Here is a 15292-nt window from a genome sequence, read left to right as displayed (position 1 = left end):
AGACAGACAGACAGTCAGTCAGTGAGTCAGTCAGTCAGCCAGTCAGTCAGTCAGTCAGTCAGTCAGTCAGTCAGCCAGCAGTGGAGTGAGTGTGTCTGCCCTTGCTGGAAAAACACATCCATCACAACGTAAAGGTGGACTGTCTGTCAGTTGGCATTTGAGTGTTTGCCTGACAGAACGGACTGTGTCCTGACTGGAGGTCATCCACACAAACAGCCCTCAGCCAGAGCTCAAGGGTCACAGGATTAGGGATGCCAGAGGAGGACAGTTGGGCGCCATTATCTTCCACTCCTATTTTTGGTAGTCCCAAAACATCCTGGCTGCACAGCAATCTGGACCCTGGCCACTGTGGGGATGACTCCTCACCCCCCCCCCCACCCCCCCCCCCCCCCCCCTCACCACCACTCTCAATGGCCCAAAGGGGACGTAAAGAACTGTGCAAATGTCTTAGGCACAAGATTCGTTACATGAACATTGTTTCATGTCTTTTTTGTCTTCTGTATTGGTGCGGCAGTATGAAAGTACAGTGTTGAGTACATTGTTGTGTTGTCTTTTCATGTCACTGTTTCGAAAAGCATTTTTGCTTTACTTAAATAAAATATGTTTTCTTTGTGACGAAGACTTTTGCACAGTATTGTATGTCAAATGTCAACGTTTAGTATATAGTCTATTGCTATGGATTACAGGTAATTTGGTTGGGCCTCAATAGTCTCACTTGACAGATTTGGGTTTCACTCAGGGGATTAACAGACATGGCACCCCTGGGCTGAGGGACACGTGCAACACATTCTTACCCAAATACAACTTTTGGTCAAGTGTTTAGAAGATCTCCCCAAACGTTTCCAAAACAATGACAATGCACAAGCACAACCCAAGCTAATACACTATTGCCTAGGCCGACTAGAATACAAATGGATTTCGGATTTGTCATTGAAGTATTTTGGAGTGAATCGGAAAATGGATTGGCGTGCTTATTAAGACACAAGCGGCCGTGCATCTAACGGCACATAAACAGTAAAGGGTTCGCCGCTAAACAAAAGTTGATAATCACCGCCTCAAATAATTCATAGATGCTCAGATGACTCATCAACACACATGTCAGCAGCAACTGGCAAGAGGAAGAGGTCCATAGAGAAAGGTTAGTGGATAGATGGTGAGTGGCTCAATGTTTTCCAGACTCGCAGTCTACTTAGGGTTGTTGCACTGACATCAATGTGCTCCCTTCCAGTATAGTTAGCACATGTTTATGGCTCATGCACACTTCCCTGGCAAGGAGCTTTCCCACAGTATCACGTTCCATGGGTGTGTTCGGTGCTCGTCTTTGAAGGCTGAATGATATACAGGATTGGAATATCTGCCTGGCTGCTAAGTAACCACCTCTGGGCTCTGCTGATTCCCCCTGCCTGAAGACCACTTCCAGGGGGAGATCTATAGAGGTGACGTCCTCAGCTATCTTGAACTTTGTCAGGGGTCTCATCCTTGCTTTTGAACCGTTAACGCCCATGGAGAGATCGAGAACCGCTTTTGATGTGCTTCCGGTGTACTCTTTTCATGGAAAAAGTGGTATTATGCCAAACACCTCATTCAGAAGGGGAATGTATGGCAGTAGCGATCATTTAGAGATTGCAACAGCACAGTCATTTACATAAAGCATGTGTCGTGCAGAAAAAAAAGGATTCTATTTCTGCTCTGATGTAAAGGGTATTTAAGGATAAGTAGGGCATGTGAATGATGTGATATCTTCAGGGAACTGTGTTGCTCTTGAGTGTAGATGGTTGAGGGAATTACATGCCAGTTAAAAAAGGAGTAATAACAACATTTGCGCACTGTGGTGATTAGGAAACAACATCTAAAATGTTTCTCTCTCTCTCTCTCTCTCTCTCTCTCATGAATCCCTTAGAAAGGTTTATGTTGATGTTTAATCATGCTTGACATTAGTTTCTAAAGACACAGATACACCCAAAGAGCAAGGGAGTCCATTAAACTCATCAAGAGAGCCAACTAAAGAGTTTTTCATTGATGCTGTGCTATGATGTAAAGTGGTGTGTGTTCTGTGCCTCTGGGCCATCTAGTCTAGAGCATCGCTCATCTACAGAGAGAAAGACAGAGAGAAAGACAGAGAGAGACAGAGAGAGAGAGAAGGAGAGAGAGAGAGAGAGAGAGAGAGAGAGAGAGAGAGAGAGAGAGAGAGAGAGAGAGAGAGAGAGAGAGAGAGAGAATGAGAGAAACTGAGAACATGCAGACTCACCAACCTAGTAGCAAAGACTTTAATAAACAATACAGTTCACTCACTTTGATAGAATTCGTGACATATTTGTTCTTTATTTCCAGAACACGTCCATATGAACTGTGTGCGTGTGTGTGTGTGTGTGTGCGTGTGCACGCATGTGTGAGTATGTGTCTGTCTCCTCTTTCAAGTATCTCTCCAGTATTCTCTTTGCCGGGGTTTGGTCTCTCTACTTTTCTGTACGTTACTCTGTTCTAGTATCCTTGCTCTCACCAAGATGACACCAGAGACATTGGCCACGACTGCACTTGTCCAGAGAGACGGTACGGGTCTGGGATCTGTGAACAGGACTCTGAATTGATTGGGTTTCAGAGGCAAGGCACCTAACTCCTACCTTCCTCCTGCTTCACACAGGGTTGACAGTCACCGGGAAATGACATTGTGGACTACAAGTAGTGCTGGTCGTGACTCTGGACTGAGACAGCATGAGTCACCCAGGCAGTTAGCAGTGCAGAAAATAATATCAGGGTTATTAACAAGCAGCTCTGAGTGTGACTGTGGTTTGATTGCGTTGGAGATGAGGTTCACTCCCATGGCTAGGAAGGGGGTTGTAGTAGAGGTGGTTGGGATCGGGTCTCCCTTGGTGCAGTGATTCCGAGGAGTCTCCCCGAGGAGTGGGGCGAACGCTGCTCGGACAGTTTGAAAAGCAGGCTATTGTGATTGGACAGCCCTGCCTGAGATTGGAAAGCCAATAAAGGTATGCCCTTTAGGCCTGGTGGTTTGATGTTCTCTCTAACTAATTCATCACAGTGTACGCTGTCATTTCCCCCTTCCCCACCTGTTTGTCTCACCCATCCTTTCTCTGTTCCTCTCTCCTTCCCCCTGTCTGATAATGAGCAGAAGGCCAGATGGCAGCAATGCTGGGTCTACCTCGGTGGACAGCTGGTGGTGTCCCATTAATGCCTGAAGAGGGGGCTGTGTCTGTGTCCTTAACCTGTCACCTGTGAGAGACTGTGTCTGTGTGTGAGGCGCTGTCTCTGTCTGGGTCCTTAAGCTGTCACCTGTAAGGGGCCTTGTCTGTGTGTGTTAGGTTGTATCTGTGTGTGTTAGGTTGTGTCCGTGTGTGGTAGGTTGTGGCTGTGTCTTTGTTCTTAACCTGTCACCTGTGAGAGAGAGACCGTTTGTCCCTGTGACTCAAAAGCACAGCTCTTGGAGTGATACAATAAAGGACTAGAATGAGGAAAAGGTGGCAGGTCGACAAAGACACCTGTGGTGGTAGACATGTTATATTCATAACATGTTTTATTCTCTTCCAGGCTGCGTTGGATACAACATTATTGGCATATTGATTGAGTCGGGGAGTGTTTATTTTCTAGAAGGCTAGCTTTTAACCTTGGAACATTTTGTTTGGGAATACATTGTGATTGAACAATGTGTTTTGGAAACAGCGTCAGGGTCAGATTCTGCCAGAGAGTTTTCTGCTGAAAGAATAAGAGAGAGGGAGAGAGAAAGATAGAATGAAAGAAATCCCTGATGTTAGTTGTCAGTATGTGTGTGTGAGAGAGAGAGAAAGGAAGAGACGGTGAGTGTGGAAAGGTGTGTGTGAGTATGCGTCGTTTGTTTCTTCCCTCTCCCCGACACTTTCCTATGACACCCAGCAGACACTATATCCTGACACTGTCCAATACTGTGCTTTGCATTTTCGAATTCTGTTTTATGTCAAGTTACCCCGCCGAGTACCTATGCATGAGCTTTGTACTAACCAAAACTGTCCATAGCATCGACGGAACTCAGCTGCAAGCCGATTAGATCACAAACAGACGATGCAACAGACTCATCTGGCTGAGCCATACTAAAAGACTTGTTAAAAGTCAATTTTTGGACCTCTAAATATAGTAGTTCTATATTAATGGATGCTATTTCAATCACAGTATGCAGAGAAAAACAGAATTCCATATCAAAACTGTTGTGGGCAGCACAGCACTGATGTCCACTTTCCTCTGGAATGTATTGGTACTGCCACTAAACAGCTGTGATAAACGCGCGAGTGTTTATTGTGCGTGTGTGTGAAACAAATATATTTTTGTGAAAAAAAGCCTGAGAACCAGATGTGTCCTTTAAGTGTTGTCGTTTAGTGCCGGCCAATTACACACCCACATGCTCCTTCTCGCTCTCGTTTTCTGTATCCTTCACTGTCTCTCCCAAGATTTTATCAAAGGCGGGATTTTTTTCTGTGTCTACTGGGATTTCGGATTCCTGGAAATTCAAAGTTCACCAACCTCCCCTTCACTTCCCCTTCAGAATGCTGATCACATGCCTCTCTTGGTCAGCTTGTGATGTGTGTCACAAGTCATCTCGTGGCGATGTTTCTGTAAAAGGAACTGCGCGTTTCAGCCAACTCAAGGTCGGTCACATAGGGTCTGCAGCTTTTGTTTGCTAAGTTGCTCGGGAAGAGGGGATCCATATATATTGTATTGAGGTTTACAGTAAGTGACATCATCTTATATTTCTGTGTCTAATGTAGAAAAGTGTCTTTAATGATTTGCAAAACACTGTGTGTAGTATTTTGCAAATAATGTGCTGAGAATGTGCTTATAGTTGTCCAGATCAGGCCTGCTGTTTTGCTCCTTGAGTGTCAGGTTTCACTAACTGTGTGTTATTTGACATTTTTGTGTCTAAGCAATCTGTAAACTGAATGAAAGATAAACCCATTTAGCACACAGTTACTGGCAAACACTTCCACTAAACCCTCCAGTCAGCAGACAACTGTGGGCTTGACACACAAAAACACACACGTACTTCTCGAAAGCAAGGTGCAAACAGCAAAACACACACACACACAAATGTGCACACAAGTGTAGGTTTTCTCATGAGCAGGATTCGGAGAAGTGAGTGGGACAGAGAGACAGAGTGATAAAGAGAGGAAAGAGAAAAACAGAGATGGGAAGAGAGAGAGAGGGGATGGAGACCAAAAGAGAGGGAAACTCTCATGTCATGGTCATTAAGTCCACTGTGAGCGTTTGGCTAAACGTACATCACAAGCAGACAAAAGGTTTGCCTTGTAGACCTTTATCAGGCTCTAGACACTTCTATTTCCTTCTCTGCTCTCCAGGCACTGCCCCTTAGGGTCCTGGAGCAGAACACACACACACACAAACACACACAGAGACATGCATTCAGTATGCCTTGTAGAATAGCATTAAGGGACTCACAATCTACACCATCTTGTGGTGTTTACATGTATTGCAATATAGTAGGAGGATGGGGAAAGAGAGTGGACTGGAAAGTTACTCATGTTCCGGCTCTGTTTGCTTTTCTCCTCCTTCCTGTGAGGATGTTCAACAACACTATTCATGGCCACTATGATGAAACACACTGCAAAAAAACATGTTTTGTACTGTAGGATCTTATTATATTTCATAAAATATGCATTCTGTTGGCATTTTACACACATTTTTGCAAGTACTGGCACCTTCTCATCTCTCCACAAGCATGATGCAACACAGCGTTGATCGACGCAACACATCCGTGGTTCTGCAGCTCCGCAAACATTGGCAATATGAACACATCTGATATAATTCAAAAATACAACAACATATAAACAAAGTTGAAAACATGAAATAATACAAAGGCCCATGTTGTGGGTTTGGTGCTACAAAGCTGCCTAGCAACATAATACTGATGGTGGAAAAGGGGCACGTTGGAGTGGGGGGGTCGAGGGGTGGATGGGTGGATGGTGCAGGGCGATGGGGTGGAGGGCGGAGGGGTGGAAAGTCATGGGGGTGGAGGGTGATGGGGTGGAGGTCAGAGGGTGATGGGGTGGAGGGCGGAGGGTGATGGGGTGGAGGGTGATGGGGTGGAGGGTGATGGGGTGGAGGTCAGAGGGTGATGGGGTGGAGGGTGATGGGGTGGAGGGTGATGGGGTGGAGGGCGGAGGGTGATGGGGTGGAGGGTGATGGGGTGGAGGGTGATGGGGTGGAGGTCAGAGGGTGATGGGGTGGAGGGCGGAGGGTGATGGGGTGGAGGGTGATGGGGTGGAGGGTGATGGGGTGGAGGTCAGAGGGTGATGGGGTGGAGGGCGGAGGGTGATGGGGTGGAGGGTGATGGGGTGGAGGGCGGAGGGTGATGGGGTGGAGGTCAGAGGGTGATGTGGTGGAGGTCAGAGGGTGATGGGGTGGAGGTCAGAGGGTGATGGGGTGGAGGGTGATGGGGTCGAGGGTGATGGGGTGGAGGGCGGAGGGGTGGAGGGCGGAGGGGTGGGGTGTTAGGCATACCGGTGACAACGCATCAGGACGGCACAACGTAGAATACATTACATTCTGGAGTAAAAAGGCTTCATAATTGTCATCATGCAATGAATAAAAGGACACAGAGATTTAAAAAAAATGGCACAGATGATCATATCTCCATACACTCTTTTTCTTCTTTTTAGATACATATCAAATATAGAACATTTCATAATTCTTATCGACATTATAAAATTATTGCATTGTATTACTTCATATTAGAAAACTATATGCAAGGCTTTCTGTGGATGGGCTGACCCCAAGGGGCAGGTAGGACAGACTGGGGTTGATTGTCGTTTTGAACATGGCTGCTGTTCCTTCATCCTCATATCTACAGTCAGAGGAACATCCTGGATCCCTTTTACAGACTGTCGGAGCAGGGATGACAGTCTCCACTATAGTTAGACCATCGACAGGGCTGAAATAAGAGTGTCAACCGGGTTTGTCTGTGTGTGTAGGTGTGTGGTGTTGTTCAGTCTCTGCACTCATCCACCTCCTTGAATTTACAGATGATTTGTTTCGCGTAGGTGTGTGCGTTTGCATTTGTGTACCTGTGTGTGTGTGTTTGTGGGGGTGTAAAAGGGGTAATTGGCCCTCTGAGACACTGTCAAATGTCAGAATTGGAGTGCATCAGTCACACAAACGACTTAACTAAACCACCAGGCACCTACTCATGCGACACGTACACAGTCAGACACACACACACACTCATACACACACACACTCATACACACACACACACACACACGTGCATGGAGGTGGAGCAGAGGGAGTTGAAAGCACAACCCCCACATCCACACCTGCTGTAAATGAGATTAATGACCGAGTCCTCAGTGGGTCTAACGGCTGAGTTAGGGGACGGCCCGGCTGCTGTCTTTCCCTCCTCTCTCTTTCTCCCGCTCACTCTCTCCCTGCCAGACACCGTTCTTTACAACGCTGACGCCGCGGCGTCCACGGGAATGATTGTCAAAAGCTTCAAAGCTTCTCCAGGGCTCCTGTCACAGGACAGACCCAGCGAGTCAGAGCCCTGAGTTCCGCCACCAGCTTCCTGGAAAGGGAGGCTGGCCGGTGGGACTGGATTAGCGGTGGCCTAGGCCCGGTTGGAGCCTGGGGCTAGAGTGAGGAGCAGGCCCAAGGCCAGGCATAGGGCCAGGGGGGAGGGGGCCGCCCTGGGTGCCCCGGCGGAGACGACGGTGGAGGTCATGACCTCGGAGGTGAGGAAGGCGGAGAGGGGGACGTGGGATACGAGGGTGGGGCTGCCGTAGTTGATGAGCGCGTCGATCTTCTCCGCCTCCTTGCTGCAGGCTTCAATCTGACAAACACACGCACACGCACGCACACGCACAATAGCGAGGAGGGAAAGAGAGAGAGCAAACGTGTTGTCAGGGGGGGAGGAAACTTTTCAAAAGAAGTCAGCTTGTTCCTCCAAAAAAGAAATTGTGTCAATATTAATAACAGTGTGGTGTCTCTCAGTCTCTCGTGCTAGTCTCTCTGGATGTGATGAGTCAGTTGAAAGGCCTAGGCAGAGCCAGGGATCAGTGAAGACGAGAACAGCTCGACAGGGCTACTGTAGCCTGCGCAAGAAGAGTGCGTATTGATCATTGCCTGTAGGAGTATTGCAACCGCCATTGTAATAATAAGCTAATCAGATAAACAAATACATGAGTATACTGTGCCTCTCCTTGGTTCCCTTGTGTTATGGGGGATTATGTGTGTGTGTGCGTGCCTGCAGGTCTGGAAGTGTTTGCACAAGTCTTTTCTTCTGTGTGCGTGTAGCGTGCGTCTCTAACGGCGCCCATGCCAGCTGAAGACGAGCACCTGTGTAAGACCTTTTTGTTTGTTCACCGGCTGACACAGAGGATGTAGCTTACATAAGGCTGAGCTCCACTTACATAAGACTTGCACTGCGAGAAGGCCGCGTCCATCTGTCAATGTACCCGCTATCTATGTATGTACTGTGACGGTACTGTACAGCCAATGAATAATACATCTATCTCAAGCTCTCCAGACCCAGGCAGCGAGTATCTGGGAGACGGTTTCCCTTTAAGCATACTGGATATGTTTTCAAATCCTCCCAGCGTACGCCTATAGAAACGGCATCTACGCGCGTGTGTGTTCCCCAGTGCGTGCGGGTGTGCGAGCGAGAGGGGGCGTGCGCGTGTCGGCGTGCCTGTGTGTTTGCGTGTGCGCTTGTGCGGGAGTGCCTGCCTTCCTGTATGCACGTGTACGTGCCTGTGTGTGTGTGTGTGTGTGTATATGTAGGTGCGTGCGTAGTTATGTGGGCCTGTATGTGCGTGTATGTATGTGGGCCTGTATGTGTGTGCACGCGTGCCTGTATGTGTGTGTGTATATATGTGCGTGCGTAGCTATGTGGGTCTGTATGTGTGTGTGTGCGCGTGCCTGTATGTGTGTGTGTGTGTGTGCGTGAGCGGCGTTTACCTGCAGCGGCGTGGGCTGTTGATCCACGGGGACGACAAGGACGACGAGCTCCGAGTGGATGCTCAGGTAGCCGAAGATGTCGCACTGCGGCACGGACACGTGCAGCCGCAGGACCCGCAGCACGTCGTGCACGGTCACCGGCTTGCCGTGGTTCAGCTGGGGGAGGGGGGGGGGGGGGGTCAAAGGTCGCCGACACAAGACGAGAAGACGCGGTCAGGAACAAAAAACAAGCATAACGGTACATCCAGTTTGATGGTGAGCTCGTGGTCAGGACACGGCTGTAGGGTGCGTTTGATCTCCACGTGATGAAAAGTTCACTGTGTTGCAGCGTGGGCAACCCGGTTCTAGTGAGAGTTATGCAGCCACGTGGCCTGGAGCCCTGACTCAAATCAAACGCCCCCCCAGAGGTCATTTGTTTGGCATTAGCAGGCTTATGGTTTGGCCTAGAGTTAATCAAATACTTGTGTTGGGGATTAAGGAGAGACTAATGGCCTGGATTTATGATTAATCTGATGTGAATGAGATGTTTCCTAGACTAACTGGCCTTGCAGCTGCTGACTAACTGTTACAAGTTTGTGTGTGCGCGTGTGTGTGCGTGTGTGTTTGTGTGTGTTTGTGTTTGTGTGTGAGGGAGTGTTTGTTTCTAAGATCTGGCCCCATACAGTTATTCTGAACACGAAGGGAATTTCAGGCAAGGACATGTTATGTTGACGATAGCGTCGGTGTGTCCATGGACAGTACAGTTAGCGACTGTAGATCTGAACCTCCCTCTAGTGGTCAACAGGTGTCACTGCGGATAAAACGCCACACCCTAATCTAGAGGTGAAAGACGGAGAGAGGCGCCGCATCCTAATTGTCCTCCACAGTCAGTTATGGAGGAAATGAGAATGGATACATCTGAGTAAAGGGCGGCTGAAAGACATCGGAAATCCCCAAATTGGGTGAGGGTGCCATCTTGCAGAGATTGGAACACCGCCCTGTGCAGAGGCAGAGACTCACTTTAGCGAAGACGTCCATCTGCAAGCTGCTCCAGAGGATCTGCAGCATGCCAGCACACAGAGGGCAGCAGGCACCTGCCAGACACACACACCCACACACACGCAGGGGTCAAAGGGGAGGCGGCAGGAAGTCGAAGATGCCTCTCAGAATCTCATTGGAGCGTCGGCTGACCTGGGGGCATGACGGGGGTGCAGCCCGGAGTGGAGAGGGGGGGGCAGGGGGTCATGTTGCACCCCGAGTCGGACGCAAACTCAAACACCGCCCCCACAGCGTTGCACGGGCCCTCGTAGTCGACGGCGACGCGGTCGGAGAAGGCCTCGCAGACGGTGTTGTACGTCTCGCCGTTGTGGCCGCACACGGGCTGGGGCTTCCTGCAGGCATCCTGCAACACACACACCAACGCACACACACACACCCATTCAGACACACATACACACACACACACACACACCGACAGACAGACAAAAGCACAAGGCTGTTAAGTTCTTTGCCTATTGTGTCTGGAAGCGTTGCTATGTGACACCGGGCGTGGGCTGTGTTCTAACGAGGTCAAATGGCCCTGAACCATTGCGGTCAGGAGCAGTTGAGGGAGGTTCACCTGATCCTGCAGTACCTAACCACGGTAGTGGAACACCAACGATCTAAACCGCAACACCCCCCCCCACCGCTCTGCCTGCCTCCAGCCTCTCTCTCTGCCTCGCTGCCTCACACCTGCAGAGCACTCAGCCAGAAGCAGTGTTCAGAGATAGAAGCCTGCTCTCAAGAGCTGCACAACACACAAGGTAATCCTCACCCACGAGAGCCCAGAATAATAGTCTGCGAATGTGTGCATCTGTGCGTGAGAGTTTGTCGTTGGGTTGGCAATGTGTGTGCGTGTGTATGTGTATGAGAGTGTGTGTGTCGGAGGGGGGGTTGTTTGTGTGTGTGTGTGTGAGGGGTGGGTTATTTGTGTGTATGTTTGTGTGTGTCAAAGAGGGGGGTTGTGTGTGTGTGTGGGTGAGAGGGCTGTTTGTGCTTCTGTATCTGTGTGTCCATAACCACCAGTTGGGGCGTAGCACCGTGTTACGTATCTGGCTGCCAGAATATGTTCTCACCAAGCTGACACCAGAGAGAGGCTTTACACTGCAGCTCAGAGAGGATTACTTTCATTTCACTGACTAATCAGTACACACACCTCTCCATGGCACACACACACACCCCACCCTGGTTCTGTGATTCAGTGTCAGGTTATTTTCCCCAGAGCATTGTGCCGACGGGCACCGTTGGTTAGCTTCCACAATGGAAGCTGACCAACCCTTTCATGCCTGAGCAAATATGAAAACAGAGAACGTTGTATGATGTGTTTTTTTTCCAGAAGCTTCTGAATGCAGCTTGTTCAACCACAAACATGTGGTGATAAGCAACTGCGATTCTCAAGCTGTGAACCGTGTTCGCCAAACACTCCATCAATCTGTACACCTCCAATCTCCACAATGTTCCTGGAGAGCTAACCCTATTTAACAGGATAAGATTATTTCAATCAGGTGAGCTAGATTAGAGTTGGATCTAAAACCTACAGGAAGGCCATTCTCCAGGAATCAGCATCGGAGACCCCTGCAAAACACTCCAGTCCTCTACACACTCATCTACACACTCCTCTACACACTCATCTACACACTCCTCTACACACTCCTCTACACACTCCTCTACACACTCATCTACACACTCCTCTACACACTCATCTACGCACTCCTCTACACACTCATCTACACACTCATCTACACACTCGTCTACACGCTCCTGTACACACTCCTCTACACACTCATCTACACACTCGTCTACACACTCGTCTACACGCTCCTGTACACACTCCTCTACACACTCATCTACACACTCGTCTACACGCTCCTGTACACACTCCTCTACACACTCGTCTACACACTCCTCTACACGCTCCTCTACACACTCCTGTACACACCCCTCTATGCAAACTTTAGTTCTTTTACAGTGTCAAGTGATCTACAGCTCTGTGTGCGTCCCGGCTCCTACCTGGCATTGGCCCATGTAGGCCAGAGTCTTCCCCGTCTGGTACAGCTGGCACAGGTTGGTGTGTGGGTTGCCGTCCTTGTCGCAGGCGGGGTCCAGGTGGGTCTTGTCGCAGGTGACGGGGCGGACCACGCACTCATACTGGTGACAGGGCACGGACAGCAGGTCACTGAGGCACACACGCCTGTTAGGGATGCACCTGGGGAGGGGGGAGGAGCCAAACCAGGAAGAGGAAAGGGGGTTAGACCGTTTTCCAAAGCAGTAAAGCATTTCACCCTCTAGCTTTCTTTTAATTATATATATATATATATATATATATTTTGTTGCATTTGTCATGTTTAATTGGACAGCATGTAAGTGAAGTGTGACAGGATTGGCAGGGAGAGAGAGAGTTGGGAAGACATGCAGCAAAGGGCCAAGGCTGGATTCGAACCCAGGCACTAGCCCGGTGAGTTACTGGATGGGAAGGGTGGAACACCAACCTCCTTTCAGTCACCTGACTGAAGACCATGTGGTCTCCTGGGCAACGCCACCGCAATGCGTCTGCACCAATCAGGTGTGAGGACGTGCGTTGCCCAGAAGTTTTATTGTCTTGTTTACCAGAGAACAAGAGGGTTTAAGGGGGCGAGGACAGAGACAGATTGTCTGGGTCTTCGAAGAAGAAGAGATGTTACGTTGAGGTAACAGCAGACATTTATCTTTATTCCCTACAGGCCGGGGAGAGAGGGAGAGAGGGGGATAGGGAAGAAGGTATATTCAGAAAGAGCGGGAGAAGGGATGAAGGGAGGGAGGGAGGGAGAGAGGAAGAGAGCAGCAGTACCACAGTTGAATGGCTTCGGCACTACTGTTTACTATTGTCGTTCTCTGTCTCACTCTCATGTCTCTCCTTTGATGAGGCAGCCGCCGTAAGAGGAAGTGAAGGATGCTGGGTAAAGAATGACCCCCCTCTGGGAGCAGGGAGTTCAAGGCGATGGGGGAAGGAGGGGGGGGGGGGTTACAAAAACACACCCCATACTCAAAGACCCTTATAGCCCGGTTACCCCCGGCAACTCAGGGGGGCCCCAGCCTAGACCCACCTGAACAAACAACACAGCTGTCAATCACAGAGAGAGAGAGACAGAGAGAGAGAGACAGAGAGAGAGAGACAGACAGAGAGACAGGGAGAGAGAGAGAGACAGGGAGAGAGAGAGAGAGAGACAGAGAGAGAGAGACAGGGAGAGAGAGACAGAGAGACAGGGAGAGAGAGAGAGAGACAGAGAGAGAGAGACAGGGAGAGAGAGAGAGACAGGGAGAGAGAGAGAGACAGGGAGAGAGAGACAGAGAGAGAGAGAGAGAGAGAGAGAGAGAGACAGAGAAACGACAGAGTGAGAGTGGAGAGAAAGACAGAGAAAAGGCTGAACAGCAGGGGGCCTCTCCCCAACGGTGGCCTGGTCTCCCCAGCCCCCCCACCCCCCCCACCCCCCCCACCCCCCACAGGACAGGAGGAGAACTGCAGCGGCAGTCGCTCACCTCTTGTTCTTCTCACATGGGTTCGGGGAGCAGGGGTCGTTGCTACGGCAATGGCCAAACAAAAACTGGTCGTCCTTGAAGCCGACACAGCGCGCCACACACGCGCTGGGGTAGGTGCGTCCGTTGTTGGCACACACAGGGACGAAGCGGTCCTGGCAGCCACAAGGCAGACCTGCACGGAGACGAGAGGGGTCAGTCGCTATGGGTCAGTCGCTCCGGAAACCCACACAGCCATGACCTCTCACACATAACACAGATCCTTATAGACCGTCCCTCACACACAATGACACGCGCACACACACTTTCCCACACACTGACCAGTGAAGCGCTGGCGGTCCTCGTTGGAGCTGCCTGCGCTGAGGCACTGACGCGTGGAGCAGATGACCTGCCCGGCGAAGCAAGAGCAGGGGTGGCAGTCTACCCTGAAGGACGTACCGTGATCTGGAGACACGCATAAGCACAAACACACATCAACACACACGCAAACACACCGTATACACACATAAGCACGCACACGTACACACAGGCACGCCACTTAAATGACGCGGACTCTGCTCGCTTGCGGTCACACATTTCTTTGAGTCCTTCCTAGATTGGCACAACACGACCCGCTCTAACACAGCTCTCTTATGGGACTCCAGCTCCTCCGGATGTTCTGGAACGGACTGCTGTACAGGCCGTCCACATCTGTGTCAAATAAGACCCCAAACACATGACCCGAGTGGATGTGGAGGGGAAAACAAACATAAAAGCAAAACCAATAAACTAGTTTGGGTTCAGACAAATGTAGATTCAAAACCAGACCAGAGAAAGAGGGGGAAAGAGAGGAGGGGCGGGACGGGGAGAAGACCCTGACGACGTTTTTGTGTTGTTTAGTCGTCTGACATGTAGAGGTTGGGGCTGCACCACTAGGGGGCGGTGATACAGAGGGATGGGCCATGTGGTTCCTTGGAGGATGTGCAGTTTACTTTACTCTCTACAACTTCCTCCCCTTCTCCCGACACACATGGTATGGTTGAGAGAGATAGAACGAGAGAGAGAGAGATAGAGAGAGAGAGAAAGAAAGAAAGAGAGAGGGTAGTGCACTAGCAGCATGCTCCTTTTCAAGTCCTCCCAGTGACATTTGGTCGTGGCGGGCGAGAGTGGGACCACAGGAAGGAAATAGCAGCATGCGGTCGCTTTATTTTCTATTTTTCAAACGCAGCATTTCAGGGGAGAAGAGGGGGGGGGGGGAGAGAGCTGTTTACACAACATGAGCCCCATGCCATCACAGGCAGGGGTCGGGGGATTCGGACCAGGGTCAGTTCTTCACCGCGAGCTCCTCCTTTCATTTCCCCCCAACATCAGAATCCATCGAGATATCTCAAACCAAACACAGTCATTTGCACAGATCTGGACCGTCATTCGAGTCGTATTAACTCCCAACATAACGCCGACCTCCTTGGTTATCAACACCTACAGACTGCTGCCAGCAGGGGGGGGGGGGGGGGGGGGCAAAATCGATCCCCCTCACACTAGGGGAGGCAGGCAAATCTGAGGCGTCTGGATTCGGCGCGTTGCAGCTGAGGAAGACATGACGTGCACTCACTCTTCCTCTGTCCTCCCACGATGCAGGTCTTGGTGGTGTCCACGCAGGGCATGTCGGCGCAGCCCTCCAGACGGCCGCTGTGGCTGCAGTTGCACACCTCGTAGCAGCCCACCTGGGAGCTCCGCGTGGGCACCTGGATGCGGGCGTCCATGGGCACCAGGAACTCGGACGCCTCGCCCAGCTTACAGCCTTGTGGTATGGAATACACACGCACGCACA

General features: G+C 50.3%; 1 protein-coding gene across 1 annotated transcript in view; it reads right to left on the bottom strand.

Annotated features, from left to right (window-relative positions):
* Positions 1–7461: 7461 nt before the first annotated feature.
* The window catches only part of reck (reversion-inducing-cysteine-rich protein with kazal motifs), a 17991-nt gene continuing 10160 nt past the window's right edge, over positions 7462–15292 (bottom strand). The window contains exons 12-19 of the mRNA XM_062479286.1: positions 15074–15262; positions 13804–13926; positions 13486–13657; positions 11980–12175; positions 10123–10333; positions 9952–10025; positions 8953–9108; positions 7462–7825 (exon numbers count right to left, since the gene is read on the bottom strand). Coding sequence (XP_062335270.1) covers positions 7604–7825; positions 8953–9108; positions 9952–10025; positions 10123–10333; positions 11980–12175; positions 13486–13657; positions 13804–13926; positions 15074–15262 — 1343 coding nt within the window. The 3' untranslated portion in view covers positions 7462–7603. The remainder of the gene's footprint in view (positions 7826–8952; positions 9109–9951; positions 10026–10122; positions 10334–11979; positions 12176–13485; positions 13658–13803; positions 13927–15073; positions 15263–15292) is intronic.

This window comes from Osmerus eperlanus, chromosome 15 (genome assembly GCF_963692335.1).
Source record: "Osmerus eperlanus chromosome 15, fOsmEpe2.1, whole genome shotgun sequence".
NCBI lineage: Eukaryota > Metazoa > Chordata > Actinopteri > Osmeriformes > Osmeridae > Osmerus > Osmerus eperlanus.
This window is presented reverse-complemented; position numbering and strand designations above follow the sequence as displayed.